At 35.8% G+C, this 27893-nt stretch overlaps 1 protein-coding gene and 1 pseudogene across 7 annotated transcripts in view; both read left to right on the forward strand.

Annotated features, from left to right (window-relative positions):
* The window catches only part of RNF170 (ring finger protein 170), a 58738-nt gene that overhangs the window by 7331 nt on the left and 23514 nt on the right, over nucleotides 1–27893 (forward strand). For 6 of the 7 annotated variants that reach the window (XM_027865558.1, XM_027865562.1, XM_027865560.1 and 3 more), the window contains exons 2-4: nucleotides 6967–7107; nucleotides 14751–14826; nucleotides 17326–17437. In XM_027865558.1, the coding sequence (XP_027721359.1) occupies nucleotides 6974–7107; nucleotides 14751–14826; nucleotides 17326–17437 (322 nt within the window). In that variant the 5' untranslated portion in view covers nucleotides 6967–6973. The remainder of the gene's footprint in view (nucleotides 1–6966; nucleotides 7108–14750; nucleotides 14827–17325; nucleotides 17438–27893) is intronic. The other variant, XM_027865563.1, reaches the window with a different exon arrangement.
* LOC114045509 lies at nucleotides 1615–2149 on the forward strand (annotated as a pseudogene).

The following is a 27893-nucleotide window of genomic DNA, read 5'->3' on the forward strand; positions in this document are numbered from 1 at the left end:
ACACACACACACACACACACACACACACACACACACACACACACACACACACACACACCTGAAGAAAATAACATCTTAAAAAACAGACTCGGCCAAATGGTTAAAAGAGGTCTAAAAAGCCAATGTGGAGAAGAATGCGTTAAAAAGCAAAATTGACCAAATGGAAAAAGAGGTCCAAAAGCTCACTGAAGACTATAATTCCTTAAAAATTAGAATGGAACAAATGGAAGCTAATGACTTTATAAGAAATCAAGAAACAATAAAACAAAACTAAAAGAATAAAAAAATAGAAGACAATGTGAAATATCTTATTGGAAACACAACTCACCTGGAAAATAGATCCAGGAGAGATAATGTTAAAATTATTGGACTACCTGAAAGCCATGATCAAAAAAAGAGTCTAGATATCATCTTTCAAGAAATTATCAAGAAAAACTATCCAGATATTCTAGAACCAGAGGGTAAAATAGAAATTGAAAGAATCCACCAATCACCTCCTGAAAGAGATCCCAAAATAAAAACTCCCAGGAATATTATAGCTAATTCTAGTTTCCCAGGTCAAGGAGAAAATATTGCAAGCAGCCAGGAAGAAACAATTAAAGTATGGTGGAGCCACAGTCAGGATAACACAAGATTTAGCAGCTTCTACATTAAGGGATCAGAGGACTTGAAATATGGTATTCCAAAGGACAAAGGAGTTAAGATTACAACCAAGAATCACCTACCCAGCAAAACTGATTTTAATCCTTCAGGGGAATAAATGGACATTCAGTGAGATAGAGGACTTTCAAGCATTCTTGATGAAAAGACCAGAACTGAATAGAAAATTTGACTTTCAAATGGTGTCTGAATACAGATCGCAGTATACTTTTTTTTAACTTTATTTTTCTTGAGTTTTTTTGTCTATGTTTTCTTTTAGAACATGGCTATTATGGATATGTTTTGCATGATTACACATATAACCTATATCAAATTGCTTGCCTTCCCAATGAGGGAGGGTGAGAAGAGAGGAAAGCAGAGAATTTGGAACTCAAAGTTTTAAAAACAAATGTTAAAAATTGTTTTTGCATGTAACTGGAGAAAAATAAAATACTAAACTAAAAAAAAAAAAAAGAAAATGCCCAAGGTCTAGAGATGGAATGTCTAATTTGAGGAATAGCAAGGAGGCCAGACTAATTAGGGGTTGGAGTGGGGTGGGAAGGAAGAGGGTTAGGTTTAGGAGTGAGGCAAAGGATGGGTGTGAAAAGTGTAAAAAGACTAGAAAGGCAGGAAGGGACCAGGTTTTGGAAGGCTTTATAAGCCAAATGAATTTCATATTTCATTTTGGAGGTGATAGGCAGCCATAGTTAGTTTGACACTTTTCATCTTGAAATATTTAGTTCTTTTTAGTATTGGCTTCAGGTAATATAAAGTAGGAGAGCTAGTAGACTTGAAAAAATGTTTTATTATTGGTCTTTTAAAAAAAAGATGGCTGTTATTTCCTAATGACTTTTCCCCTCTACTCAAATGGACTGACTTGTAATGAGCAGGTAGAGTTAACCAATAAACCACCATGCACTGCTCTGGCTTCATCATGCTCATACTGAGTGAACTCGAGGCCCCAACCTCCTTCCTCCTTCTGCTGCCATGATCAGCTACCAAGAGCTCATCAGCCATGATGAGATAGATGTTCTCCGCCAACTACAAGATCTGGGAGACTGTGAACAGTCTGTGCCTGGAGGTGGCAGGGCAGATGGTCAGTAGGACAGAGGACACCATTGATGATTCACTCATTAGTGGAAATGCCTCTGCTGAAGGTCCTGAGGGTGAAGGAACAGATGCCACTGTAATCACTGGAGTTGACATGGTAATGAACCATCATCTGCAAGAAACTAGCTTCACAAAAGAGTCCTACAAAAAGTACATTGAAGACTACATGAAATCAATGAAAGGCAGACTTGAAGAACAGAAGCTTGATACAGCAAAATCTTTTATGATAGGAGCTGTAGAACAAATCAGAAATATCCTTGCTGATTTTAAAAACTATCAGTACTTTATAGGTGAAAACATGAATCTAAATGGCATGGTGGCTCTGTTGGACTTACATAAGGATAGTGTTGCCCCATTCATGATTTTCTTTAAGGATGGCTTTCAAATGGAGAAATGTTGACAAATTCAGCTAATTACTTTGGATTACCTTACCATAATAACTGGCTGCTGCTTTTTGTCTTCTCATATAACACCAGGACTTGGAAAAACTTGGACTGATGCTATGTTGAGCTTTAATCATTTATTTTTTGCCTTGATTTATTTGGAGGGGGGGCATTTTAAAAAATGTCATGTAGGTTATCTAAAATAAAGCACTTTTAAGCCTACCCCAAAACCCTCCCTTACAAAAATCAACATATCATCCAAACCCAATATTATATCCTTCATTCCACTCTCTATATTCCAGTGCCTGTTTGATGAAAGGCAAGTAATATCCTTCACTAGAAGTCCTCTGAAGTGATAATTAGTCATTATATTGATCAAAGCCCTAAAGACTTCCAGTATTGTTTTTCCTTTACATTATTGTTATCATTGTATAAATTATTCTCCTGGTTCTCATTTTGTTGTGGATCAGTTTATACAAATGATTCCAGGTTTCTCTGAATTCTTCATATATGTTGTTCTACATGGCATAATAATTGTCTCTTACATTCATATATTCAACTTATTCAGTCATCCCATGTTTGATGGATGCCTACATTCCTTCTAGTTCTTTAATGCTGCAAAAAGTGCTGCAATATATATATATATGTAAATATATATATATTGTCTATATAGGACCTTGCTTCTGTCTTTGACCTCCCTGGGGTATAAGTCTATTAGTAGTAGCTCTTGATCAAGAGGAATCTTTTTATAATATAGGTAAGATATTTTAAAAACATATTTCCAAATAGTTTCCTACAAGAATGATTTGATCAGTTTACAGCTCCACCAACAGTGCATGAATATATCTGTTGTTCTCACAGTGTTTCTAGCATTGACCATTTTCATCTTTTTGCCAATTTGGATGTGTGAAGAAACCTAAGAGTTCTTTTAATTTGCATTTATTTTATTATCAGTGATTTGAAGCATTCTTTTTTTATGATTGTTGATCCCTTTAATTTTTTCTTTTGAAAACTGCTTGTTTATATCTTTTGACCCTTTGTCTACTGGGGACCTGGCATATTTCAATTGATATTACCATGCCGTCTTTAATTTTCTAGTATGCACATGGGGGAGGAACTTTAGCAGCAAGGCCATAAGTAGTCCTACTCAAAGACTGAGGAAATTTTCCTCCTTTCTCTAAACAGAGAATTTCTAGATATTTGGGAGTTTCTTCACTGTTTAATAAGGAGATTGGAGTAGGTAATCTGCAATGACCTCAGATTCTAAATTCTATTATCATATGAGTTCACTATCAGCACATTCAAAGACATACTTTTTCCTTACCCCCTCAGTACTGAGAAATGATAAATAGACCCTCCCACCCAATAAAACTGGGGATTCCAAAGTGTAGAGGATATGGATTTTGGCATTTGGAGCAAATATATTTAGTATTTTTTGTACTAAATTTTGATGGAAATGTAGCATTTTCATCAACTCCTATAAAGTTGAAGTTAGCTTTGCACTCCACTTGCAACTTTTGTAAGGCCTATTTGTTACTATTTTTTCCTTCTGAATTCATTTGACTCTTCTTTTGAATTGATATGTTGAGATTAGATCAATTTCTTTAAATGTCCTCTTCAGTAGTTTCATAATAAATATTTGAAACCTTTCATTAGCTCCCAATGAATCAGAATATCCCTCCTCATCTCCACCTCCTGGCTTCAAGTCCCAGCTAACGTCACACCTTCTGCAATAAGCCTGTCTTTGCCTCCCTTAATGCTATTGCCTTCCATCTATTAATTTTCTCCACTTTATATCTGTATATATCTTGGCTTTGCATAGTTGCTTATCTTCCTCCCTACCCCCCACCCCTGCCGTTAGATTTTGAGCTCCTTAAAAGAAAGACTTTCTTTTGCCTTTCTTTGTATCTGAAGCACTTGTCACACTGCTTAGCATATATACAGATGTTTAATAAATGTTTATTGGCTTGACTTGACTAGTAGAAAGAGCAGTGAATTTAGTCATGATCTGTTTACTAACCAACCTTGGGTAAATCAGTTAACCTTGCTGATTCCTCATTTGTAAAATGAAAAGGCTAGATTAGCTAGACCATCTCTAAGGTCTCCTTTATGTTCCCATGTTCCTGCAACAGACACATTTATCTGGGAAAAATATTAGTCAATACTTTTTTTTCAATAAAAGATAACTCATGAATGCAAAACATTATTTTGGTTGTTTATTTAACTTTGTAAACTCCATTTCCTCTAAGTGGTCTGGTACTTTCTTCTTTTATTATTCCTCTGCTCTTGGGTCTGAGGAATCTACTTTAACAATTTTCTATTTTTCCACTTGAAATAAAGTAAGAGTACCTATAGTGTTCATTTTCTGATGTTGTTAGGTTAAGTGATCTCCAAGCTTCTCCTCATATCTCAGAATTTCAGTATCACAGCTTTTCCTCAGGTAGGGGTGTGTAATATTTGCCTTCTTCCTGTCTTCCATTTTTCCTCTCGAAAAGAAATACATGTAATATGTTGAAAGGTTCCCTGCTCAAGGGTTTGCAAAGACTTCTGAACTATATGGGTTAGGTTTCAAGGTAGAACTAGCAGCTTTCCAATGGGTCTCCCTACTCATAGGTGTCCCAAAGAATATATTTCTTTTTCCTGATCATCATCAAACTATGTAACAAGTAAGTCAGTGTTTAAAATTTGTATAACAAATATAGCTCATAATTTTGTTAGAGTAAAATAATCCTTTCCTCTTGTCCAGCTGTCTTTTATTAATACAATTTCAAATTTTAGTGATCATCTATATTCCATTTGTTTTATATACTAGGGGGGGCACTGTTTGAACCATCTCTCTGGCCACCTTTTCACACCAGTGTCCTCACAATGCTTTTCTTCCTGAGGAAGCCTCTCATTCTTCTTTTGAGCTCCCCCAATAAGTAACAAGCTTAGCTTCCTCTCCCACACTGTTGATTTCTTAGTGATTACTACACAGGAATATTACAGCCAGTTGGTAACTTCCTGCTGTGTTTCTCTAAGCCTTTCTTTTAACATTCTGCTTCCAACAGACCGCCTATGGCAGGAAGAAACAAAGTCTGAGATTGATCATAGGCATTCAGAATACCAGGCTTCTTTGTGCAAGGTGATTTGTAAGTAGGAGTGTGCCCCCAAAAAGGCATTGAGAAAGATGAGGGCATTTGAAATAATGCCACATGCAAATTGGTTGAAGGAAGTAGAGATAGATGCTTAACCTGGAGAAGAAAGAAACTGGGAAGGAGAGTAAAGGATGATAGTTGTTGAAAGATAACTTTTAATTATTTTAAGAGTTGTCATGTAGAAAATTCTTAAGGATGGTAATGAGGTAAAAGAATGGAAAAGTTAACAGTTTTTTCATTATTTTTCAAAAAAATAAGACTGTCTTCCTATGAATTAAATAACTAAAAAGGGTAATAGCTGATTTCATTACTTCTGTGGCCAAACCAGAGACAGACTGGCACTTTGTGCTGTGTGGTAGCAAACCAAGGATTTGATATATCTGTGCTAATGGATCCCACCAAGACAACTTAATCTATTCATGCCTAGCATATGCTTAGACTGCCACTTGTAAGACTTCCTACTTAATATATGTCTTTCAACCAGTTAATGTTTATAATTATTTAACTTCATTCTTTAAGGTAAGGAAGTATAGGACTGAGGTGTTTTAAGAACTCAAGTAGTCTTCACATTAATTCATAAGGCCTACTATGTAGAAGGTACTGTCCTAAGGGGCTTGTAATCTTGGAAACAATAAGAAAATACAAGAATATTTACCATGCTAATCAGCATGACAAAATGCTATTTGATATGCTTACAATCCCCACTTAGTACTGCTGCCATTTGTTAAATGAATAAGTCATTAGAGAGAACAAAAGTGGTAGTATAATGAATTCTTGATTCACTGATTGTTGATGGAGGCCAGTTGATTTGCTGCAAATAGGTGCCCCATTGTAACCAAAAGACTAAGTAGAACCTTGAAGAACCAACAAAGATTTGTATGTTCATTCTCATTTTTTTCACTTTGGGTATGTTATCTAGGCCAGTATTTTGTATTCATCTAATTTCTGTGTTGGGGCACTGTATGATTGTTTGACTATGGCATAAGCAGGAAATTGGGAACTGTGGAATTATAGCTCCTAAACCTAGAAAGGACCTCAGTAATTTATCCATGGTCACATAGACTAATTATCAGAGATGGAATTTAAACCCAGGTGCTCTGCCTCCAAAGCAGTGCCCTTTTCCATTGTTCCCCATCTCCCCCAAGACTGTGGAAGAATGAAATACCAAGTGGGAGTCAGAGATTTGCAGGAGAATTTTGGATATTGGTAGGAGGGACACAGAAAGAGAGAGACAGAGAGAGATTGTCCTTTACTTCAAAGAGTAGTAATGGCAGATTTGCCCTATTGGAGTGCTCTGGATGGTTAAACAAACTCCTCTTTCTAAGAGCTAGCATTTCATGGTTGTGATTTAGAACCAACTTGCCAATATTTGTTTCTTCATTTATCAGAAGATAACAAGCAAAACAAACCCCTCCCTTATGATAGTTAGAAACAATAACCAAAATATAAATTGCTCAAATTCCATAGAAGTGAGTATGATTGTTAAGATAATTTTGGCCAATTCTAAGAAATTTAGGAAGGAATTCACACTGAAACACTAACTGTTGCTTTTCTTAAGTTATAAAGTATAAGTCTGTTGCTACATTAAAAAAAAACATAGTAAAACTCAGTTGCCTGCTTATGTATGTTTTAAAATTAACTCTATTTCAGTTTTAGAGCATTCCTTGATTTGTGGCTTTTCTTTTTTGAATATGTAGAACTGGAATGGACAGATATCAATCCGGAATTCAGAGTCTGAAACTGGATGATTCAGTTATAGAAGGAATAAGTGACCAAGTCCTTGTGGCCGTTGTGATCAGTTTCACTTTCATTGCTACACTGATATACATACTTTTAAGGTGAGACTAATGGTGAGGGGGATTGAATAATACATATTTTCAAGGGTCATTTAAGTTTGTAACTTCTCTGGTAATGCTTAATATCAAATGTAAAATTCAAGTAACCACAGTCAGAAAATGGTGGCACATCTTGGCTCACATTCTTGATATTGCTACATATTTTTCTTCTTATGGACTGTTAAATACATAATTTGAAACATTCAATCTTCTTTTAAGTGAAATGTCAATGTTCAAAGTTATAGTTATTTCTTAACAAAATTTTTTTCAAAAATAACAAGGAAATCTGGGCAGTAACTAAGTATAGGTCTTAGGGAGCTTACCTAGAAATTAAATGACTTGTCTAGGATCAGATAACTAGTAAGTGTCAAAGACAGGATTTGAACCCAGACCTTCCTTTCTCCTAACCCAACATTTTATTCTCCATGCCACATCACCTAATGTATAAACATTATTGAAATAACTTCATAGGTGAACAAACTAAGGGAGAAATGATGCAAACATATTGAAAATTAAGATTAAGTATTGTAATTTACTCAGAGCAATATTTATTACAATTCCTGAGTTCTCAAACACAGAATAGAGTTGAGGCTTAGAAAAATATGTCGTATCAGAAAATAATTGTAGCTGTTTTTGTAAAACTGTATCTTCTCAGCTGTTTCCTACACTGAAAAAAAGGCTACCCTGCCTAGGACATGAGATTCCATGGGAAAAGACAGACACACAGACAGACACACAGGCACACACACACACACTTTCCCATTCACCTTTTTGCTGACCAGTGAATTGGGGAAGAGACACAGACAGACACTGAGGTCATGGAAATATCTCTTTGGGAACCTCAGGTGATAGGATCAAACAAAGCTAATAGAATTGTTTAGAGATGCCACAGCATTTCAAGAATAAGTGTAAGACTTGAGGATAGAGAATTTTGGAAAGAATGCAAAAGGAGAAAAAGAGAAACAATAGTATTCTAATAATACACAGCAAAATGCTTAGATGATGGATCTGTATGATGGTTTCCTAAAGATTGGTTATCAAGGTGTAAGATAAAATAATGATGGGGGAACTTTAGCTATCTAGATATCTTCTGGAAGTTACATTCTGCTAAAACTAGACTTAGCTGATAAATTCTTTTGTTTTTGTTTTTGTTTTTTTTGCTAGGCAGTGGGATTAAGTGACTTGCCCAGGGTCATACAGCTAGTAAGTGTGAAGTGTCTGAGGCCGGATTTGAACTGAAGGCCTCCTCACTCCAGCACTGGTACTCTATCCACTGCGCCACCTAGCTGGCCCTATCTCGTAAATTCTTGATCTGCCTTCCTGACTATTTATTCTCTTAGGAGGCTGAGGAAGCAATAGTGGGAACTACTACTGTGTTTTTAATTCTTTTTAACAAGGAAGCACTGATTGGTTATATGGACATAACAGTAACCTTAGGACAATGTGACCTAGTTAATAATAGCCAAGTAAGGAAACGTTTACTCAGACATTTATCCTGGACCTGTGTTTGCCAGAACTAGTCCATGAAAAACTTTAACTAGTCCACAGAACTTTTACAAACAAAAAAGTCTTTCATAAACAGGTGCTGGTAGATAGAGTGCTGGGCCTGGAGCAATGAAGATTTGAGTTCAAATCCATCCTCAGATGCTTGCTAGCTGTGTGATCTTGGACAAGTCACTTAACCTACATTTGCCTCATTTTCCTCAACTATAAAGTGAGGATCATAATAGCACCTACCTTGCACAGCTGTTGGGAAGATCAAATGAAGTAATATTTGTAAAGTGCTTAGCACAGTGCCTGGCAATTAGTTGTTGCTATATAAATGCTTATTCCTTCCTCCTTCTTAAAAACTTGTAAACTTAAGTTGACTCATTATGTCCTTTCTCTCAGGGTTCTGTTCTTCCCATTCCTGGCTCCTGCCACCACCTACCTGAGCTGCTAAGAGCCACCATATTGGTAGTGAATTTAGCCATTTAATTGGTTCAAGGCCCAGTGTTGAAAAAAAGGAGAGAGCAGGATAATAAAAAGGATAAAAAGGAATGTAACAAAAAAGACCCCTGAGCAAAAGAGAACTCTAGTGAGCGAGGGGAAGGACTAATACAATTGAAAGAAAAAACTATTTTTGAAAAAGGCAGAATTTCAGAAATCCTTATGTGTATATAATCATGAAAATTTCTTAGTGTTTTAGGTGCAGTTAAGGGAAAAATAGAAATAAGAAAGTTTGCACTGTCTTCTGACAAAAAGAATAATTTTAACTGAGAATAGCAGAAGACAAATAAAACTTGACAATTATATCTTTAAATGGATTGAATTTTCCTGTAGAAAGAAAAAGATAGAGGATGGCTTAAAAAACAGAATCCATTAATATGTTGCTTATAGAAAACACGTTTAAATTGAAGAGATAACTAAGATTTATCTTTCTTACTGATAATTGTATATTTTTAAAGATGAGACAAATGGTAAAAAAAAAGAATAAAAAAAAGAATAAGTACTATATATTCTTCAGGGAATCTAGAATTGTAGTAATTTCTAACAGATATGTAATCTTAAAATCTGGAATTCCAGTAATATCTGACAAAATTGAATTTAAATCAGAAAGCATTAATAACGCTAAACAAGGAAATTACATAATGCTTAAAGGTAACATAGGTAATAAGAACACATAAATTTTTAATATATACTATGGCAAAAATTGATTAACAGATAAGTTTATTCAAGAAAAGAGAGAGGACTTAAGTTACTAAAATAAAAGATGAGAAAGAGAATCTCATAATGAATGTAAAGAACTTAAGAAAACTAGAGATTTCAATCTACTCTTTGTGCCATTGAGGTGGAGAAATGGGTGAATGTCTACAAAAATAGAGAATAACCAAATTGTTGCAACAGAAAACAAACCACTATCAGAAGAAGTCACAAACCATTAATGATCTACCGTATCAAATGGTACTTAAACCAAATTAATTTGCAAATGAATTCCCTCACACCATCAAAGAAGTAGTAGGTATATTATATAAACTGTCTTCAACAAAAGATGGAATTCTACCTAATATAGCAATATTTCATATTTCTAGACCTGGCATAATTCAGAATAAGAAAACTGATTGCTAACGTTATTAATTTTTTGGCCAACACCTGCGGTATCATTTTTATAGTTAAATAAAATGTCAGTAAATAATATCCAGAATATTATTCATTATGTTCTACTACGCTCCATATTATGAATATAAAGGTAGTTTATTATCAGGAGAAAAAGTACAATCATCAGTAAAAATTATTAAAAACAATTATATTAATAGAGGCAGAAAAAGATTTGATAAAATACAGCATTCTTTGACAAATTCCCTCCCACTTCCCCTTTCTCCCCGTCCACTGGGAAAGCGAGAAAAACAAAACTCTTTACAAAGGTGTATGGATGTGCAAATGGAACTCTTCAATTAGCCGCATCCCTGTCCCACCAAAAAAAAAGAAAAAAAAAGGAGAAAGAGAAGAAAATATGCTTTAATCTGCATTGCGTCCATCAGCTCTCTATCTGGAGGTAGAAAGCATGCTTCACCATGATTGCTTTGGAATTGCAGTTGGGTTATTGTATTGATCAGAGTTATTAAGTCTTTACAAGTTGCTTATCTTTACAGTTTTGCTGTTATTGTATAAATTATTTTGCTGGTTCTGCTCACTTCACTTTCTATTGATTCATACAAGTCTTTCCGGGTTTTTCTGAACCCGTGCCCTTCATCATTTCTTAGAGCACAATAATATTACATCATATTCATACACCATAACTTGTTCAGCCATTGCCTAATTATCAGGCATCCTCTCAGTTTCTAGTTCTTTACCACCATAAAAAAAAGAACAGCACAATATACATTTTTGCTATCAGCACTAAAAAGTTCAGGAACTGAAGTACTTTTCCCCCTTAATAACACACACACACACCCACACATACTTGTTTGAAGCCCCGTCCTGGTATTTTATGCAATAGGGAAACATTGGAGCCATTTTCACTAAACTGGCTTTGTGAAGCAGGACTATCTTCTGTCTTCACTACCGTATTTAACTTGCTTATAGCAGCTAGGTTAAAAAAAATGGATATTGGTAAAGACAACAAAATATCTTATTTATAGATGATATAATTGTTAATAAAAAAATTGAGGGTAATAATGTTAGAAAGATAAGATTATTTTTGTGGCTTTAACTACATAAAGAGATCAAGAAAGTTGATGAAAAGAGAAGTATCATTTACAGTAATGTTCCAATATATCCACTATTTGGCATAAATTGTGTTGGACTTAAGCAAGTCACTTAAACTCTCATTGCTCCAGGCAATTTTGAGGGAATTACTGCTCTGAGAGTTCCCTATATAGAAGAAATCATAGGTCTATCTCATCTCTCTAACTAAAATAAAAGTCAGATTTTTATGAAAACAATTTAAAATTTTGACAGATAAAAATTTATTTAGTTAATAGAAGGATATTCCATATATATTGGTTATTTGAGACACTATACTAAAAATATCAATTCTCAAAATAATTTGTAGATTCGGTGCCACAGAATCAAAACACCAATTGGCCACTTGTTAGAATTAGACAAAATAATAATAAAATGTATATGGAACAGTCAACAAAAACATTAAAAAAGCAATCCAAGAAAAAAGTGAAACTGATGCAGCCCTCTTTCAGATCTCAAATTATACTATAAAATGTTAATTGTCAATATTAGCTGTTACTTCATAAGAAGAAAACTCGATCAGTGGTAGAAAATTAATTGAAATTAGCATTAAATAAACCCAAGATATTAAAATACTTTAAAAAATAACATTTGTATAGCACTTCTAAGTTTTACAGAGTGCTTTCATCAATTTTCCAACAAAGGTAATGCAAGCATTACTGTCCTAATAATACAAATAAATACAATGAGTATCAGAGATAGTAAGTGACTTGCCCTTGGTCATATAGCTAGTAAAAGTTGAAGCTAGGACTTGAACGCAGGTATTTCATGACTCTCTCCTCAGTGGTTTTTCCAATATGCCACACTGTCTATAACATGTTATGGGAAAGAATGATCTTTATTGCAGTTGGGGAGAAGAGGAAATTTTCCATTTCCTTGAAAAAATGAAAAAAATTATAGAAGAAGAATAGAGGGTTTTGTGCAGCAAAAATAATTTATATGTAAAATTAGAAGAAAAACAAGCTGAAGAAAAATCTTTATGGTAAATATAACTGCTAAAAATGTGACATCCATGATCCATAAGAATGTGATAGAAATTAATAGGAAGAATAATGTCCATTCACTATGGGTTGCTACAAGTTGCTGGACAAGACATTTCCCATGCATGTGTCAAAAATAATACAAGAGTTCTCTGAAATATAAACAACAGCAGAGGTAACTTTGTTAAATTTTCTGACTGTTAACATAATCAGTGCATAAAAGAGGGAGATGTATTCTTGGGAAAAGACTTTTGCCACTTTTATGGAGCATGTCCAACACCAACCAAATGGAAGAAGGCTTTGTGTAACTGGTGAGATCCTTCAGATACTGTGTTTGTGGATGATTGCAGAAGGTGGGACTTAAGCTAAAACTTGAAGGGGAGCAAGAGAGAGAGAGAGAGAGAGAGAGAGAGAGAGAGAGAGAGAGAGAATCACTAGAATCTAGAGGTGGAGTGTCTAGTATGAAAACAACAAGGCCAGATTGTAGAGGACGTGGTAAGGGAGAAAGGGGCAAGGTATAGGAAGACTGGAAAGGCAGGAAGGGGCTAGAATTGAAGGCTTTCTAGACCTTGGAGGCAATAGGCAGCCACTGGAGTTGGGAGGGCATGGCACTGTAACATGGTCAGATTTGTGCTTTAGGATTATCATTTTGACAGCTGAGTTGGGGGTAGGTTGAGGGGTAGAGCCTTGAGACTGGGAAACCAAGCAGGCAGCTACTGGAATACTCCAGACTGGAAGTTATGCTGTACCAGGGTGGTGGCAATGATAGAGGAGGCATATATACAAGAGATTTTACAAAGGTAGAATCAATAAATCAACAACTATTGTATATGATGGGTGAGAGAGAGTGAGGAGTTGAGAATGCCAGCTAGGTAAGATGCCAGTTTGGGTGACTGGGAAGATGATGGTACCCTCTTCAGTAATAGGGAAGAGGAGCAGGAGTGGGAGGGAAGAGGGGAAGATAATGAGTTCAGTTTTGACCATGTTGAGTTTAAGACACCTGCAGGACATCCAGATTGAGATGTCCAATAGGCAGTTGTTGAGAGACTAGAGTTAGAAGAGAGATTAGGGCTGGATAAATCCGAGAATTGCCTGCCTGGAGATGATAGTTAAATCCATGATAGCTGATGAGATTACCAAGAGAATTAGTAAAGAGGAAGAAGAGAAGAAGGTCCAAGAAAGACACCTATAACTAACAGTAAAGATCTGGATGAAGAACCAGCAAAGGAGATTGAGAAGGATCTGTCAGAAAGGAAGAGAACTAGGAGAGACCAGTGCCATAAAAACCTAGAGAGAGTATGACTGACACTGTCAAAGACTACAGGGGACAAGGAGAAGGAAGATTAAGAAAAGACCATTCAATTTGGCAATTAAGAGTTAACTTTGGAGAGAGCACTTTTAGTTGAATTATAACGTGTGAAGCCAGCCTGCTGAGTTAAGAAGGTGGTGGAGGAAAGGAAATGGAAGCAGCAATGTGGACAGCCTCTAAAAAGATTTAAAAAGAAGATCAAACTGTTTTCAACCCATTTATCTTGAGTTTATAATAAAGTGTTTTTAAATAACCTCTAAAATTTCCGTAGGTTATTGATTTTATGTCTGCCTTTTGTTTCTTTTTTAAACAAATGCCAACATTTTATCATAGTTCCCTTTTCTAAAATTGAATAATTGCCTAATGTCACTGTTCCAGTCAGAATTCCGAATTTGTGTTTTGACCACTATTATATATGAACTTACCTATGGGGAGAGATACCTTTTTTGTGAAGTAACAATGAAATCTTGTGGATTTTCACTAAAGACATTTAATTTTAGGAACCTGACCCTGGTCTTATGAAATTAACCCATAAGCTAAGTGAAGCTTCCCAGGTTCCCTTTTCCTGGCTTCAAACCAGTAATTTCTTAGCTTTTATTTCTTTCATTTTTGTTAATGTGATTATAGTTATAGTCCATGATATTTTCCTTCTTCTGGAATAAGCAATTTAAATTTTTCTCTTTTATCTATAGGTGAGAACCTGAAGAACAGTTAAATTAGATATGAAAAAGTGTTTTAAATGTCTAACAATATGTAAATTTTTATCATTCAGATTTTATCATGAGAAAATTTCACAATAGGAAGTAATTCTAATATATATTATATTATTCAAGATTATTGCTGTATCGAACTTTCATGCTTCTATGAGCATGCACCAAGACCCCTGTTCTAAGTTTTATCATTAGCCAGTTGTACCAGAAATATGTCAGTAAAGTGACTTGATAGCACAAGCTTCACCACAGTAATAGGCTGAACTATCCTTTTCTGCTTGAACCTAGAATTGGACTGAAATCAAATACTGTTTTGTATATTTTTGCAGTTTCATCACAGTTCTCAGATTAAATTTAAGTATAGAAAAACTAATTCTTGTAGCCATAATTGATGCTAATAGAAGTTTATATTCTTATCAACAGAAATGCAGAACAAAACATTCACCCTGATAACCAAGAGCTAGTGCGGGTGCTTCGGGAACAACTTCAGACAGATCAGGTAATAAAATGTCCAACTATACTGGCGAGGGTAAAGAGCTGATGAATGAATGTCCGAATGTGCAGAAACGGCTAGGCTAAAGAGCTGATCTGTTGTCACTGCTGCTGCAAACTTAGTGTCTAAACTAAACTAAACTAACAATTTGCCCCATAAAAGTTAGGTTCCTCTTGACTTTAAAGGAAGCATATTCCATAGCTTGTAACTGTTATGTGGGGCATAGGTTTCAAGAATGGACCCATGGTTCTTTTTTCATTCATTCGTATTTCATTGACTTTTTTTTTTAACTTTGGCTTAAATAAGACTTTTGCCTTTCATGATATTTAGTTAAGTGAAGTAAAATAATTACTTTCTAATGAGTCTTTGAGTGTGGTAGAATATCGTTTTAAGCATTCGACCCTTGATGTTGTCATTGCATGTTTAGCATTGGAATGATAAGGAAGGGACACATGGTGGGTGGGTTTTTATTTATTTTATTATGGTACGGAAAGAATCAAGGAAAGAAGGCGGTAAACATGTCTATGTTTGTCATGATGAAGTATATGGTATCTGTACTCTATTCCTTCTTCTTCCCCATTTTCCCTTCCCCCTCCAAATTAAAGCTCTGATGTTATCTTACTCCAGATAATCATGATGGCAAAGTGCTGCAATAGACACTTTTTCCAGGAATTTGAGTCAAATGAAACACTCGATCATTGGATCATCAGTTCATATCTCTGGGAGACTTCAGAGGTCGAGTCCAGCCCCCTTCTTTTACAGATAAGGAGAAAGTCCCAGAGAGGTTTAGTGATTTGCCCAAAGTCACTCAGATAATAAATAAGCCATAGAGCGAGAAACAGAATCCAGATCATCTGGCTGCCGTGCCACACTCATTCCAGTGCACCACAATGCCTCCCATTGGTTTGGGCTAGAGAATGTTTTGGTATTTTACTTTAGCAATGTACTGTATATATAAATTCAATTCTGATTCAACCTGATATATTTTTAAAATTTGGTTCACTTTACCATTAAATTTTGAGTTGGTCCAGATACCTAGTTCTTTATATTCTTTTTTGTGTGTGTGTGTGAGGCAGTTGGGGTTAAGTGACTTGCCCAGGGTCACACAGCTAGTAAATGTCAGGTGTCTGAGGCCAGATTTTAACTCAGGTCCTCCTGACTCCTGGGCTGTACTGTATCCATTTTGCCACCTAGCTGCCCTGATACTTAGTTCTTAATAGCAAATATTTTAGTTGCTGGCTTTATTCTAGATGTCGCACCAAATCAGCTTTGACCATCAGAGTTAACTGTTAATTGTGGATGTCTCTTGTGCTGATATTCCTGCATTTGTTCATATTAGAGGTCCTACCCATGTTATATATAGTGATAGGGCTATAAATAGATGAAAATTTCTTATTTTTAGTATGTGAGGGAAGAATTATATTTAAGTTTCTAATGCTAAAATTTTTTTGGTCTTTGTTATTCTAATTCTAAAAATGACCCAATATTATAAATTTTAATTTTGACTTGCTATGTAATATACTAGACATTTAGCACTTGTGAAAAGGATGTGATAAAACTTTTAAATTTAAGGATCTAACTGAAAAGAAATTTATAGTATCCTTCTATTAGTGCTGGAATAGCCTACAAATAGTCATATGCCCAATGAGATGAAAGATTTATTTCAAGTGAGTAAAAAAAAAAATCCTAAATTCATTCATTTTTCTATTTTAAACTTCTTTAGGAGGGAAGGGTGGAAGAGGTTGCCATCTAGAGGAGAGTAACCAAAATGGCAAAGGACTTCAAGTTTCTATCATAAGAGGGCTAGTTGGAGATTCTAGGGATGTTTAATCTGGAGAAAGGAACTCAGGTGGAACATTGTAGCTGACTTCAAGTGTTTGAAAGGCTCTCGTGCAAGAGGGATTAGACTTAGTGAATAGCCAGGAGCAATGGGTTGAAGTTGAAAAGAGATAAATTTAGTCTTGATATTAAGAAAAATGTCTTAACAGTTAGAACTGGCCAAAAGTAAAATAAACTTCCTCAAGAGGGAGTAAGTTCCTTCCCCCTCATTAGAGGTCTGTAAGCAGGAATGTTTGGTATGTTGTATTGGGGATTCTTATACAATATGGATTAGACATTCTCCTATTTTAAAATTACTTGATTCTCTGAAAATATGGGTTTTTAAAAAGTGGGGAGGGGCCGCTAGGGGGTGCAGTGGATAAAGCACTGGCCCTGGAGTCAGGAGGACTTGAGTTCAAATCTGGCCTCAGACACAGAATATTTCCTAACTTTGTGACTCTGGGCAAGTCACTTAACTCCAACCGCCTCTTCAAGAAAAAATAATAATAATAATAAAAAGTGGGGAGGATATAGTTTGGGAGTTTTATCAGATCCGTATTTGCACAGCTATATAAACAAAAGTTATTGTGCCCAAGCGGTTGTGATTAAGTGTTTCTGAGTAAACTTAAGTAACATTGAATAGAAACCTCTGGGAGAACTCTAACGGCGTGGTTTTCTTCTTCCCAGCAGGATGTGCCCGCTGTTGTCCGGCAGCAGTTCTACACGGACATGTCCTGTCCAATCTGCTTACATCAGGCTTCTCTTCCTGTTGAAACAAACTGTGGACATCTTTTCTGTGGTAAGCAACGAACGTCTCCATTGTTAGAAACAGATATTTAGACATGCACCTAATTATACTTCTTCCTCAGTTTCTGTTCTGAATATCTGCTGTATGTACACTGAAATCGAGAAGGGATAAACTGATTACTGTAGGAGCTAGTGCTTAATACAGTAAATTTTCACTGCATGTTGACCTATTGACTGTTGTTTTGCTAATTTGCATCTCGCCAAGAGAAGGAAGACTATTCCAAAAATTTTGAATGAAACCCATACTTAACCCCAGCTACCAACCACCTCTTACTCTAAGTATGTGCTTGTTCTTTGCATCACTGGGACCTTTCCAAACATAGAAGTCAGAGTTTCCTACAAGCCTGGAACTTGTCAGAATTATAGAAGGAGGAAAGGCTAAAGGATCCTAATGAGCAAGTATAGCTTTCACATTTGACAAGTCTTGGATGAGGCCACTTGGAAGGAACAATCTTTCTATCCCATTTTTCATTTAGGAGTATGCTAGAGCCAGTTTGAGTGGGTAGAGAAAGCTGATTATTAAATTTTCAGTGTGTCCAGTTTATACATGGAAATCAGCAAAAATACAGTTTCTTGTTTTGTAGGTTGATTCTTTTATTGTTAACTGATTGTTTAGTTAATTGTCTAGAGGAGAAGTCATCAAACTATAGCCACCTAGCCACATCTGGCCTGTGTATTTAAAATTTAAATACAGTTTTATTGTGTTTAAAAAAATCATTTGTAGTCCATAGGTTGTACAAAGACTGGAAGCTGGCTAGATTTGACCCACTGTTTGCAGACCCCTGGTCTAGACTTAAAAAAGTGATGGAGAAGATGTTAGTAATGCAGATTAAACTTAAAAGTGTATTCTTTGTACACATTTTTCTAGAGAGCTGCTTGTAATCTCAACTTTTTTTCTTTTTCATATTTAATCACTGTGCTTAATACAGTCATATTCTAATGGGCTCTTAAATTTATTCTGCTTGGGGCCAGAGGGCAGAACTAGAAATAATGGGTGGAAGTTGCCAAGATTTTTGTTTGATCTAAAGAATTTCCCACTAGAGCTCTATGAAAGTGGAAAACATTGTTCAGGGAGCTAGAGGTTTTCCAAGTCTTACCAGAGGTCAGAGGTCTGTAAGCAAAAACTAAATGCCCTCCTATTGTTCTACCTGAGAGATTCTTATAGAAATGTGAATGGGACTTGATAGCCTACTAGGTCTCTTTCACTTTGGAGATTCAGTGAGTCATTGAAATGATAACTCACATAATGCTAAACACCCTAGAAAAATGCCCTTCTCAAATTTGTTTATTTATTGGATTTATTGTGTTTTCTGAAGCATTCTTGATTTATAGCATTACCATTTTTCTCTTTCTAAAAATTTTTGAGGTTTTACATGAATAAAAATTAATAAAGATGGAATAAGAAAAGAGACTATAGAGAGGGGAAGATATTTAAATCAAGTGTCATCAATAAAAGTCAGATATCCAAAACGTATAGGGAATTGACACAAAAATATAACCTTTCCCTAAGAGCCATTTCCTAGTAGATAAATGGTCAAAGGATATGAACAGTTTTCAAAAGAGCTGCAAATGATTACCTGAAAATAAGTACCATATCACCAATTACAGAAGAGATGGAAATGAAAACAGCTCAGGTTTCTCTTCATTCCTTGAAAATTGGCAAAGATGACAAAAAAATAGAAGCAGTAAGTGTCAGAGATGCTGCAGGAACACAAGTACACCAACACAAGCACGCTCTTGGTGAAATTTTATTGAGACAGCCATCCTGGATTTCAATTTAGAATATTCAAGGAAAGTCAAAACTGTCTATATCCTTTAACTAGTAACTCCATTATAGGGCATATACTCTAAGTAAATCATAGGCAAAAATAAATGTCTACTATATTCATAGCAGCATTCTGTGACAGCAAAGAACTGGAAACAAAGTTGTGTGCCAATTGATTGGGCTGAAAAAACTGTGGCATATGAATGGAATAGAATAATATTGTATGGTATAAATACACAATGACTACAACAAGTGAAACAATGACTTTTACAAGTGAAAATATAACTAAAAAGAAGTTGGACTCCGAGTAAATGGAAAAACATTGATGGACCTGGAGAAAAGATAATGAAAAATACTTCCTTCCTCATGGTAGAGAAACAGGAGACAGAACACAGTGTTGTATATGTTTTCAGAAATACACATTGTTTCTGTTTTCACTTGTTTTTGTTACAGGGGAAGGATCAATCTGGAGAGGGAAAGGAATAGCTAAGCCATTCACATTTGATCATTGTACAATATTACTGTTACTGTGTACAGTGATCTGGTTCTCCTCATTTCACTTTGCATCAGTTCATGTAAGTCTTTGCAGGTTTTTCTGAGAGCATCCTGCTCGTCTTTTCTTATAGCACAATAGTATTCCATCACAGTCATATGACACAACTTGTTCTGCCATTCTCAATGAGGGGATGGGCATCCTCTCAATTTCCAATTCTTTGCCACCAGCAAAAGAGCTGCTATAAATATTTTTGTACTTATAGGTCCTTTTCCTTTTTGTTTTTTATCTCCTTGGAATAGAGACCTAGTAGTGGTATTGCTGGGTCAAAGGATATGTATGGTATTATAGCCCTTTGGGCACAATTCCAAATTGTTCTCCAGAATGGTAGAATCAATTCATAACTCCATCAACAGGACCTTAGTATCTTAATTTTCCCACATCCCCTCCAACATTTGTCATTTTCTTTTTCTGTCATATTAGCCAATCTGATAGGTGTGGGATGTTACCTTTGAGGTTTTCTTAAATTAACATTTCTCTAATCAATTGTGATTTAGAGCATTTTCTCATATGACTATAGATAGCTTTGATTACTTTGTTTGAAAACTGCCTGTTCATATCCTTTGACCATTTATCAATTGGGGAATGGCTCTTATTTTTATAAATTTGACCCAGTTCTCTATGTATTTGAGAAATGAGGCCTTTATCAGAAAAACTTAGTATAAAAATATTTTTACAGTTATGATTACTGTGTATTTTCCTTCTTCCTATTTTTCCCCTTGTTTGTCCCTTTCCCTGTCTCTCTCCTTTCACCCTTTCTCTCTCTCCTTTTACCCAATCCCTCATCATCTATTTCATTAAATATCCATTTTTTTCCCCCTTAAGGATTATACTCAGTTTTTCTGGGTAGGCGAATCTTGGTTGTAACCCTAGCTCCTTTGTCCTCTGGAATATCATATTCTAAACCCTCCATACTTTTAATGTAGATCTTGTATTAGCCTGACTGTGGGTCCATGATATTTGAATCGTTTCTTTCTGGCTGCTTGCAATATTTTCTCCTTGACCTGGGAGCTCTGGAATTTGACTATACTATTCTTGGGAGTTTTCATTTTGAGATCTCTTTTAGGAGGTGATATATCTGATTCTAGAATCTATGGGCAGTTTCCCTTAATGATTTCTTAATAGATGATGTCTAGGCTCTTTTTTGATCATGTCTGTCCTTCAGGTATTCCAATAATTCTTAAATTATCTCTCCTGAATCTGTTTTCTAGGTCAGTTGTTTTTCCAATGAGATATTCACATTTTCTTCTATTTTTTTCATTCTTTTGATTTTGTTTGATTGTTTCTTGATATCTAATGAAGTCATTAGCTTCCACTTAATTTTTAAGAAATTATTGTCTTCAGTAAGCTTTTGTACCTCCATTTCCATTTGGCCAATTCTGCTTTTGAAGGAGTTCTTTTCTTCAGTGATTTCCCCCCACCTCTTTTTCCATGTAGCCAATTCTGCTTTTTCTTTTCAGTGAATTTTTGTATATCTTTTTCCATTTGGCCAATTCTGTTGTTTTTTTTTTTAGGTGTTCTTCTCTTCAGTGGATTTTTGTGCCTCTTTTACCATTTGGTCTGTTTTTTATTTAAAGATGTTATTTCTTTAATTTTTTTTTGTGCCTCCTTTACCAAGCTGTTGATACTTTTTTCATAATTTTTCTTGCATCATTCTCACTTCTTTTCCCAATTTTTCTTCAACCTCTCTTATTTGAGTTTTAAAATCCTTTCTGAGCTCTCCCGGGAATTTTTTTGGGGGGCCTGAGACCAATTCACATTTTTCTTTAATGTTTTGGATACAGCAGTTTTAACTTTGTTATCTTCTTTTAAGGTTGTGTTTTGATCTTCCCTGTCACCATAGTAACTTTCTGTAATCAAGTTCTTTTTTTGTGGTTTGCTCATTTTTCTAGCCTTTCTTGACTTTTAACTTTATATGTTAAAGTTGAACTCTGCTTCTGTGGTGGAGGGACCACTGTGCCAAACTTCAGGTTTTTGTGCAGCTGTTTTCAGAGCTAGTTCTGGGGGTGTGTGTAAGTTTTTAGTTCTTCCAAGGTAGTATGATCTAAGGAGAGGTGTGTTTACCACTCTTCTGGCCTGTGCTGTGATCTGTGAGTGACCATAAACACTCTTTTCCATTGTGGAACTGTGACCACAGTCCCCCACTCCTCTGTAGCTGCAAGTTCTTGTGTTCTAGTGTTTCTCCTTGCCCTCAAAATATGACCCAGGACTGCAGCCTGGACCCAAGTATGGGCATTGCAACAGAGTACTACACTCAGTGCCAGCAAAGAGAACCGTGTATTCTTCTTCTAACCAGTTGTCTGACCCCTTACTGTCTATGTACTGAGAACTCTGGAAGCTGCTGTTGTTGTAGCTGATTCAGTTACCCCCCCCCACAAGACCTGCTGTTTATTGGCTGGGGCACAGTCTATGCTGACACAGCTCCACTCTCATTCTGGTGTGACAGACTTTTCTTGCTGACCTTCTGAGTTGTCTTGGGCTGGAAAATTGTTTCACCCTGTCCTTTTGTGGGTTCTGATGCTCTAGAATTTGTTTTGAGGCATTATTTAAGTTGTTTGGAGGAGAATTTGGAAGAGCTCAGGTGAATCCCTGCCTTTTCTCTGCCCCCCCAACTCACACTTGAATAAGAAATTTCTCCTCTTTAATAAGATTCAATTTCCAAATAAGAATTAATGTTGAATTTGTTAAATGATGCTGTTATTTTCTTCACCTTTTACTTCTATTCTTATTAATCCCATCATGAAAGATTTAGAGCCAATATGTCATTATCTATGATCATGCCATCTTCATAGGAATTGAAATCTGTACCATTGAGTACAGGTCTTCACATACAGTGAACAATTGAGTAAATTCTCACTAATCTTATCATCTCATCTTTTACATTAGTCTCTTCTCTAAATATTTTTTTCTGAGCAATTAATAAATTGTAATGACTGATTTTAGTTTCTTACATTCTCCTGACATTTGGCAATACTAATGGACAGTAAAATGACCAAAAAAAAAAAAAAGCTTTGTCAGAGAAAAAGAACTTGCTTAGATAACCCATTAACTGGATAATCCATCCCTGTGTTCAGTTGACGGTCCTATCAAGCATGACCCTAAGGTGAAGGAGTCTCAGAATATTCAGTGAAATACAAAGCTTGTCAGATGCTTTAAATACAGCCTTATCCAGACAATCTGCTCTCTCATGTCTATACCCCAACTTTGACATTATATAATAAGCATTACTATAGGTCACAAGATGTCTACATAAAATATATACAATCACTTCCCAGATTATTTGCACATTAGCAGAATACAGACAGAAATGGAAGGAAAACATCTGGCTTCTGAAGCCAGATGTGGCTATGATTCCTTGATGTGTGTCTGAGTTTAAGCTGGGTCTTTTTACTACGTAAATGTTTGAGAACAGTAGGCTTCTATAGCTAGTTTTGATCAGCAAATGCATTGCTCCTCCTGAAATCAGCCTTGGGACAGAGAAACAACATCATACTCAAGTGTTCCCTTCTTGTGTAGACAAACTGGGTCACTCAGCCTGACATTCTATTAGGTTGTATGAGAAATATCTCATCTTCTTGGTCATAGTGAAAGACTATGCTAGCTTGCTACTAAGTTTCTTTATTTAGTATCTAAGTAAAAGGATAAAAAATAAATATTCCTGTTCTTTTCTTTGGAACATGTCAGGTGTACACCTCTTCTCTTCTCTGATACCGGTACCACCCTTGTACAGGCCCTTATCACCTCACTGCTAGATGGAGGTAGACTACTGCTTGGTCTCCCTGCCTCAGTCTTTCCCCACTCCAGTCCAGCGTCCATTCAGCTGTCAAACTGATCTTCCAAAAGCACAGGTTTGACCATGTTACCTCACCCCTATTCAGTTAATGCCAGGGCTTCCTATCATTTATGGAATCAAATATAAAATCTTCTTTTTGTGTTTTAAAGCCCTTTATAACCTGACACCTTCCTATGTTTCCAGTCTTATACCTTGCATCCCTCAGTATACTCTGCAGTTCAGTGACACTGGCCTCTTTTTTGTTTCTTGTACAAGACATTCCTAGTCTCCTGATTGTACATTTTCACTGGCCATTCCCCTGCCTAGAATTCTCTCCCCTATCACCTTTTCCTTCTAGTTTCCTTGGCTTTCCTGGCTTCTTTTAAGTTTCAGCTAAAATATCACTTTCTGCAAGAAGCTTTTGCCAATCCCCCTATATACTAGAACCATCTTTCTGTTGATTACCTCTATTTTATTTGTGTGTGTGTGCGTGTGTGTGTGTGTTTTATACATAGCTGTTTACTGTGAGCTAATGCAGGCACTGTTTTTCACCTTTTTTTGTATCCTTAGCACTTAACACAGTTCCTGGCTCAATAGTAGCTATGTAATAAATGCTTATTGACTTGGCATCTTTTAGTTAGAAAGGTATTTCTGAAAAATGGTTGCTCCTAGAACATTATTACCAAATGTGAAAGCTATGAGACCAAATACAGAAAACAAAATATGTAAAATATGTAAGGAACTACATTTATTTACTTGACACTCACATGACCTGAGTTAATCATTGTTACCAGACTGTAGAAATAACTACTTCTCTAATTATGCATTTAAATAATACCTGCTCCTCAGCACTTAAGCACTTTTTATGAATGTGTTTTATACTTAATATGGTAATGAAGGGTATTTCCATTTTATGAACAGAAACACCTCTTCTGTCACAACAGATCTGGTAGAGATCTGAAGTTGATTAATGTTTGATTACCAACCCAATTGGAAATCATTTCCACTACTTTGTCTGTAATATGAGGCTGTCTTGCTCCCAACTTGTAGCACAGAGATGTGAAGATAAATGTATCAAAGTACATTAAACCCTTTGGAAAATCACTAAGTAAAGCTAAGGTATTATTTCAGATAATTATACTAGTTATAATCATAGGTTAATGATAATAATAAAAGCTTGTTTGTATATAATTCTTACCTTTTGGTTGCCCTCAGAGTACTGTAGAAATATCTCATTTATACAACATGCTTGTGTGGTAGGGAGGGTTAAAATATTAAGGTATGTCTATACTAGAGGAAAAAGGATGGTTTAGCTTTTAATCACCTTTCAGTCAGCTAACTGTGATAAAGCCAGTGTGTTTTATGGAAAGAAGGTTTGATTGTGGAGTCAGAGGACTTTGATTTGAAATCCAACTATAATATTGGGTAGCTGACATGTAAAATGGAGTGGTAAAGGGTATGACCTCCACAATCCGTTTTATCTCTGAATCTATGATCTTAGGATCTTAATCCCCATCCCTACCCTCCAAGTTCAACATTCTACATTATCCCTACAGCATTTTCCTTTGCTTAGATCAGATCCTATGTATTTGTTTTTTAAAGTGAAAAGTCCCAGAATATCACAGATTTTCAAAGTTGGGAGGAACCTCAGTGGCCATTTCCTCTAACCCATACTGGAATAGAGTCCTTATCTCAACATATCTGGTAAGTGGCTATCCGGTGTTTGCTTGAAGACCTCCATTGAGAGAGGGAATCCACCTCTGATTCCACTTTTGGATAGCTCTAATCGTTAAGAAGTTTTTCCTAAAATCAAGCCTAAATCAGCTTTTTTTTTCTTTTTTTTTTTCCTTTGCAGGTTCTACCTGCTAGTTCTTTCCTCTGGAGTCAAACAAGTCTAATTCTTCTTTCATATGTGTCTTTCAAATACTGGAAGACAATTATCTTGTCTCTCAAGAATCTTCTTTTTTTACTTCAATACCACAAGCGTTTATTAAGCACTTAAGAGGTACAAGGCACTGTGCTAGGTGCTAAGGAAAAAAAAAAAACAGTCCCTGCCCTCAAGAAGCTTAAATTTTGTAAGCTAAATATCTTCAGTTCCTTCAAATGATCCTTTTGTGACTGTTAACATTCTTGTTGCCTTCCTCTGGTTGTTCTCCAGCCTTACTCTTTCCTTCCTAAACTGTATTCAGAACTGAACATTAGATTTTTATTTCTAACCTGAGTCTATTTCCTGAGTTCCATCCTACATTGCTCACTGTCTCTTGGATATTTCAAGCTGATTGGCCCATAAGCAAATTAAAATCAACTTGTCCGAAACAAAACTCATCATCCTCACCCTTAAAACTACCCTTTTCACAAACCTTCTCATTTTGGTTGAAAATGCCACCATCTTTCTGGTCACTCACATTCACAACCTCTGTGTCCTCCTCAGCTTTTCCTTCTTTCTCACCCCACAGATCCAATCAGCTGTCAAGTCTTCTCAGATCTACCTCCCTAACATCTTTCACTTCTCTCTCCTCTTTACTTATACAGCCACAACACCAATTTAGACTATCAGCTTGTCTCATCTCATCTGATTTGAACAAAATATATGCTTATTGTTTAATTTATTATGATTGATCTACACTAGCCTCCAAATAAGTATTCCAAAATGGCTATAAATTATGATAAATCTCTTTTTTAAGATCATACTCAAAATTAAGATTAAATGGATGAGGAGAATAAAAGCAGCATATTTCCATTTATATAAAATATTACCACTATGTTGCTATATTAGTAGTTATGGTATTTGAAGTGAAAAGTAATATAGATTCTTTTTCAGATGGTGTCTACCAAATCTCTCTGAATGTTTATGTGGTATCAAAAGGGACGAAAAATTCTTAGATCCAGTTACATAGTTGCAGCAAAGGATACTGGGGCTTGGAGACAGACTTAAGTTCAGATTCTGCCTTTTACACTTTGTAATTGTGTGGCTTGGGGCAGATGAATTAAGCCATATGTAACTTTTCTAGGACTTGTCTACTAAGTCATGGCTGATTGGGATCTGTGTTGGTGGAAGAAATTCCCATAGTAGGAGTTTCCTAACTGGATAAGAACTCTATATGCATGTAATTTAAGTATAATGCAACGAAACTGCGCAAAAGGAACACTGAGTAAGATACTGGGGGTAAAACCCTAAAGATTGCTTTATTAGACTAAAATATTCTTTGAAGGAAAAAAGAATAAAATATGTAATCTGAATTTTATAAATAAATCTTGCCAAAGTATCTGAGAATAATATTGAGTCAGAATGTCTTAATGAATACAGAACCAGGGGCAATCAGTGCTTTTTTTTCCTCTCACTTCTAGAATTTCTTATAATTATATGAAATTACACATTGGATTAAAAAATAACAAGTTAATGTATTACAAGGCAGTCCAGGGTCAAGAATACCAAACCACACCATCAAACACAGAATGCATTTAAGAGTCAAGGTCACATTACGCAATTCAGTGGAATCAGACACTCAGATTTAAAGATCTCTTGAACCCTGGCTTAATAATCTGACTTTGAACTCCATTGCTCAAATGAAACTTCTCTCTAGCTGAGTGTGGGTGGTACATGCCTGTAATCCCTGCTACTGGGGAAACTGAGGCTGGTAGATGACTTGAATTCAAGAGTTCAGAGTTTCAGTAAGGCTACAGCCAGTCAGGGGTTTACATTAAGTCTGGCACCAGTATGGTTAGCTCCTGGAGTAAGGACCCAACACACTGCCTAAAGAGAGACAAACTGGCCCCAGTCAGAAATGGAACAGGTCAAAACTTCCATGTCTGTCAGTAGCAGGATCATGGCCTGTAAATAGCCACTACACTTCCAGCTTGAGTGGGTTAGGGAGACCCAATTAAAAAAAAAAAGACACACACACAAATATATGCACATGTTTGTAATAGGGATTTTGTTTTTCATTCTGTTTGGTGTGGGGAGTGGCATGGGAGAGAGAGAAGGCAGATTTTTGCTGATTGAAAAAAATTAAAAAAAAAAAAAAGAAATATCCCCCCCCCACCCCAGCACCATGAGGAGAGATATAGCAGACCCTCTTTGGAGACTCATCCTGTCAATTCAAGTGTCAGGGTGTTAGGTTTGAAGAATATCTCTAATACCTGTGCTACATGTGGGTTCTCATCTGAGATCAACATTAAGCCTTAGCAGTTGTGGGGACCCACTGGAGAAATTCTCCTTCCTGCACTTCTATTTTTAAATATCCTGGTTTTTGGCACACACTAGAGAAAAATCAGCATTTTTTTCTCTCTCCTTTTTTTTTTTAGACTAAAATTGACTACAGTGCTTGCGTATACTTATATTTGTTTATTCTTGGCCC

The sequence above is a fragment of the Vombatus ursinus genome, unplaced genomic scaffold, assembly GCF_900497805.2.
Source record: "Vombatus ursinus unplaced genomic scaffold, bare-nosed wombat genome assembly UNPS02014778.1, whole genome shotgun sequence".
NCBI lineage: Eukaryota > Metazoa > Chordata > Mammalia > Diprotodontia > Vombatidae > Vombatus > Vombatus ursinus.